Here is a 4,770-nt window from a genome sequence, read left to right as displayed (position 1 = left end):
AAAGGCAACTGTTCTGTGACGGGGACTGAGAAGTGAGTCTGGGGACCCTTGCCCTGTGGCTGGGAGTGCTCCCAGGGTGCAGGCTTCCCAGTAGCGGTGATTGATGTCATTGGTGACACTGGTGAGCATAGCTTCACATAGGGATCGGGTACTTTTCTTTCTGCTTCTACCTTGTGACAAAGACCAGACAAAAGCAACTTATTGAAGAAAGGGCTTCTTTTAGGCTCACAGTTGAGGGCGCAGTCTGAGGTGGTAGGGAAGTGATGGAGGCAGGAGCTTGAGGCAGCTGGTCATAGTGCTGGGCAGTAGAAAAAATGAATATGGTGCTCAGAAACTCTCTTTCTGCCTCCCTCTCCGTCTCCCTCTCCGTCCCCTCCCTCTTCCTCTCTCTCTGTCCTTTATATTTTTAAGATTGTAATTATATCATTGCCCCCTTCCCTTTCCTCCCTCAAGCCCTCCCATACAACGCTCCTTGCTCTCTTTTAAATCCATGACCTTGTTTTTCATTAATTGGCGGTGGTGGTGGTGGCATTCGCAGCAGTGGTGGTGGTGGTGGGGTGTGTGTATGTTTGTGTATGTGTGGCTTGTCTATGTCTGAGTGTCTGTTTCTGTGTGCACACGTGTGCTTCTAAATAAGACAAATAGAACTTGCTCCCCCTATATCTCTCTTTCCTTGAAGCAAGGTCTTAGCATCTGGGCAAGGCTGGCCTAGAACTCATGGAGACCTGCCCACCTCTGACTCCCAGGTGCCGTTACTTTTTCCCTTTTTATCCAGTCCAGGATAACAGCCCATGGGATGGCGCTGACAATATTTAGTGTAGCTCCCCACCTCAGTTACACCAGCCTAGGAACTCTCAAAGACAACCCAGAGTTTTGTCTCTTAGGAGGTTCTAGATGCTGTCAAATCGACATCCATAGTGACCGTCTCACCATGGGATGAAATGTCTTAAAGAACCAAGTGAGCCATCATCTAAACAAGTGAGGCAAGACATTCCCAGAATCTCCTGAAAGGCCCACCAGACCAGTGCTTCAGTGACAGAGGGGATGTACGAGATGTTCATTAACATGGTTGATTGCTTATCACAAGCAGCCACAGGAAACTACACTCATTCCGCTGCAGGGCATAGTCACTGCAGGATGTTCAAAGCTGCCTGGACATCTGTAAGCACATTCCTTCCTTTCACACCAACAGGTGTGTGAGAGGCCAGATTTCCTTCCTGAACTCTCAGCTAGCACCACATATTGCAACGCAGCGGAGCATGGAGGCCCTCGTCTAGGTTACTGTTGCCATGGTAAAACAACACAAAAGCAAGTTGGGGAGAAAGGGTTCAGATGCCTTATGCTTCCCACCATAGTCTATCACTGAAGGAAGTCAGGACAGGAACTCAAGTAGAACCAGAACCTGGAGGCAGGAGCTGATGCCGAGGCCATGGGGAGGTGCTGCTTACTGGCTTGCTCATCGTGGCTTGGTCAGCATTTTTATATACGACCCAGGCTTGGTCCTCCTTAATCAATAGCTAATTAAGAAGATGCCCTGTAGCCTTGCTCACAGTCCGATCTCCTGGAGGCATTTCCTCAGTGAATGTTCCCATCTCTCAGATGACTGTAACTTGTATCAAGTTGACTGAAAACTAGCCAGCACCAGCACCATCTACTTCAAATAGAAGATTCTCTGATGAAAGCTGAGAGATATACTAATCTAGATAGGTCTAAGTCATTAGGACTTGGTTTAAAACTGTCTTCACTTAGCAGAAAAAAGAGCAGTAAGTTCCTTCCTAGAGTCTATGACCTGTCTAGCCATAGGCCCTTGGCCTAAGAAATTGTGCCAGGTATGAGTTTCATTTTGTGAAGCAGGACTTAAATTCAATGAGAATCTGGTAGGTTACCCCCGTGACATTTGTGCCACTATTTGTGTCTGCATGGGCGTGTCTCACTAGGCCTGCAGTTATTGTAGCTCAGAATGTTCAGAGCTGGATAAAATTGGTGATAACAATTACTTTTAAGTGAATTAGAACATTCATATTTTAGAATTTTCTGAGTTTTGATGTCTAATAGGGTAAATATTAGTAGTGTGGCCCCGCATAAACAGAAACCCTTAGAGGTCCTCAAAAATTGTGACGTGTAAAGAATGAGTTGAGGCAAGAGTTTGAGAAGTAGTTAAACAGGACCACCTCCTCCCCAACTTGGGCTCTCCACTTCTGGCAATGAAAGGCTCTTGATTCATCAGCTAGTAAGTGTAACGCTTATGTCAAGCTCAGTTTCTCTTTTAAATAATGACCACACACACCTCCCCTTTGGTAATTCTCCACACCAAATTCCACAGCCTGCTTTCTTTGTGGAGAAATTCTGTGACTGCAGAAAGAAATCCTTGTTGGACCCTATCAAACATGGGGCCCCAAACTTCCTAAAACCAAACGCATATGTATGTATTTTGGACACTTACTGGAAGTACCGTTTGTATGACTCCACCCTTCTGTTTAGGTTCAAAGTCCTGTGTTTACCCTAAAGTTTTAAACAGGAAGAAATGATTTGTGTTTCTGTCTTTGTTAAAACTAAACCACAAAAGCATCTTGATATTAAAGTCGGGGGCAGGGGGAAGAGGGGAAGCAGAGGAAGAAAAATAGAATCTATCTAAGAGAGTAAGAGAGAGAGATGACAACCTCAGACTAACATGTCCCCAGAGGCAGGAAACCTCAGGCTGCTTGACACCGATCTTCTGCAGCTCAGAGACATTGCCCAGCCTTGGGGACAGGAAGCCTCACCCCAAAGATCCATCACTTAATTGTTGTAAACTCACATGTGTTGGCAAGCGGGGCATTACCAAAAGACCCACCTCGCTTCTCTCTGCATTCGCACTGTTTCTCTCTGCAGGAATTTGACGGGCACATTCCCAGACTACCCCAACGAGGAAGATGGAGGCTCAGCTGTCATCTTTTCCAACAAGACCCCAGAACAGGTAAAGAAATGTGGGAGAAGTAAAAAGCAATCATACCGCAGTGATCTTTTCCTAGACTTGAATGCGAATGATCCCCCAGCGTGTTGCGTCTCCACCGTTTTCTTAGGGTTGTGAGTATCTTTTCACATACTCTTTCTGATTTGTTTCACAATCAATTCATTCCTTCCCCTGTCCAGTCTTTGAAAAAGCTGTGATGACATATGCTTAGAACATCGTGTCTGTCCTAAGCAGTCTAAGTTCTGGTTCCCGGTACCTCTCCATCTCTCCTCCCTCCCCATCATCAGGCTGCTGACTCCAGCTGTTCACTCCCCCAGCTGCTCTCTCCTGTCTCCCCACAACTCAGGCTGCCCTCTCCTGTCTCTCTATATCTCAGACTGCTCTCCCTAGCTCTAAGGTGACTTCTCTCAGATCTATTAGTATACGCTTGGCAACTCTAGCAAATACAGTAGGATTTTAAAACAGACATTTATCAATGGTTTAAGTGACATTTTATTATTTCACATTACGGGTTTATATTCCTAGAAGATGCTGTAATCTCGACATGAAGTCACACTGACAGACACACAGTTGTCCAGAATTACATGGATGGCAGAAGAAGCCCTAGTTAAACAAAGAGATTGATGAATCATTTCCCTGAAGACTCAATAAAATAGAATTATACTTTGTCCATTAGTTCCCATCCTTAATGCAATTTTGGTCAAAACCCAAATAATTTTTGTATTGACAAACATTTTTTTATGGAAGAATATGTGGAAATCTCTAAAGATCTAGTAAAAAAAATCCATAATGGTGGTAACACCACAGAATTACAGAAAGAATGGGCAGAGGACAGCAGCAACAGTGGTACATTTACTCACTGAGAAAATGTCCAGTGCCAGCTGCTATGCAAAACACATGCAAATCAAACACACTATGCAAAACACATGCAAATCAAACATGTTATGCAAAACACGTGCAAATTAATCACAGGGCGATCAGGTAACTTGGGCAAACTCACAGTTAATAAACTGTGGTTCTTAAAATCAAACTGCAGAGGCTGACATGAGAATAATGTGTTCAGAAGTCAATTCAGACACAAATTAGAAGTGAATCATCCTGATAGCTTCTTTCAAAGAAGGGAGAATGACCAGCAGGTGATGGGATAGCCACGTCTATTTACTGCTTGGCAGAATCCAGAATCCAGTAGATCCTTTCTTACAAAATAATTTCCTTGTACATTGAATATTTACATGTAAAAATATTAGACCACAAATCGACAGAAGAAATTGCAAGAATATTTAATAATCAGAAGGGTGAGGGATAATTTTGGAAGCATGTTACCACAGGCAGAAGTCATAAAGAAAAAAGATTGGTATAACTGTCTACATAAAACTCAAGCAGTTAAAAAGAAACCACCATAAGTGAAGTAAGAGTCATGAAAAACTAAGGGAAATGCTTGTGGCGTCTCCGATGAGCAGTTCACTCATATTTAAAGAATCCTTAGAAATAATGAGTCTTCTAAACATGTCAGTAGAAAAGACATCAAAAATACAAACAGAACTTTTTTTAGAGAAAAATCGTTGCCAGTATAAAATAGTTCTGCTGTGTCTCTTTATCCATACAACAAATAAAAATTCTAAGTTAGAAAGCCAGTTTGGTGTACATATAGAAAAATGTCACTCTCAAACACTATGGATGGGAGATTTCATTAGCATGGCATGTTTTAAAGGGCATGGACCTAGCTTACACGCAGAATTTCAGTGTGGACGCTTTTCATTTGAGGGACACCATTTTAAGAATTCTCTCTCTCTCTCTCTCTCTCTCTCTCTCTCTCT

General features: G+C 43.2%; 1 protein-coding gene across 3 annotated transcripts in view; it reads left to right on the top strand.

Moving 5' to 3' along the window:
- The window catches only part of Iqca1 (IQ motif containing with AAA domain 1), a 109,196-nt gene that overhangs the window by 44,889 nt on the left and 59,537 nt on the right, over positions 1–4,770 (top strand). For all 3 annotated transcript variants that reach the window (XM_031368374.1, XM_031368372.1, XM_031368373.1), the window contains exon 7: positions 2,872–2,956. In XM_031368374.1, coding sequence (XP_031224234.1) covers positions 2,872–2,956 — 85 coding nt within the window. The remainder of the gene's footprint in view (positions 1–2,871; positions 2,957–4,770) is intronic.

The sequence above is a fragment of the Mastomys coucha genome, unplaced genomic scaffold (genome assembly GCF_008632895.1).
Source record: "Mastomys coucha isolate ucsf_1 unplaced genomic scaffold, UCSF_Mcou_1 pScaffold14, whole genome shotgun sequence".
NCBI classification, from domain to species: domain Eukaryota; kingdom Metazoa; phylum Chordata; class Mammalia; order Rodentia; family Muridae; genus Mastomys; species Mastomys coucha.
Note: the sequence above shows the minus strand (reverse complement) of the source record. Positions and strands in the feature narration are given on the sequence as shown.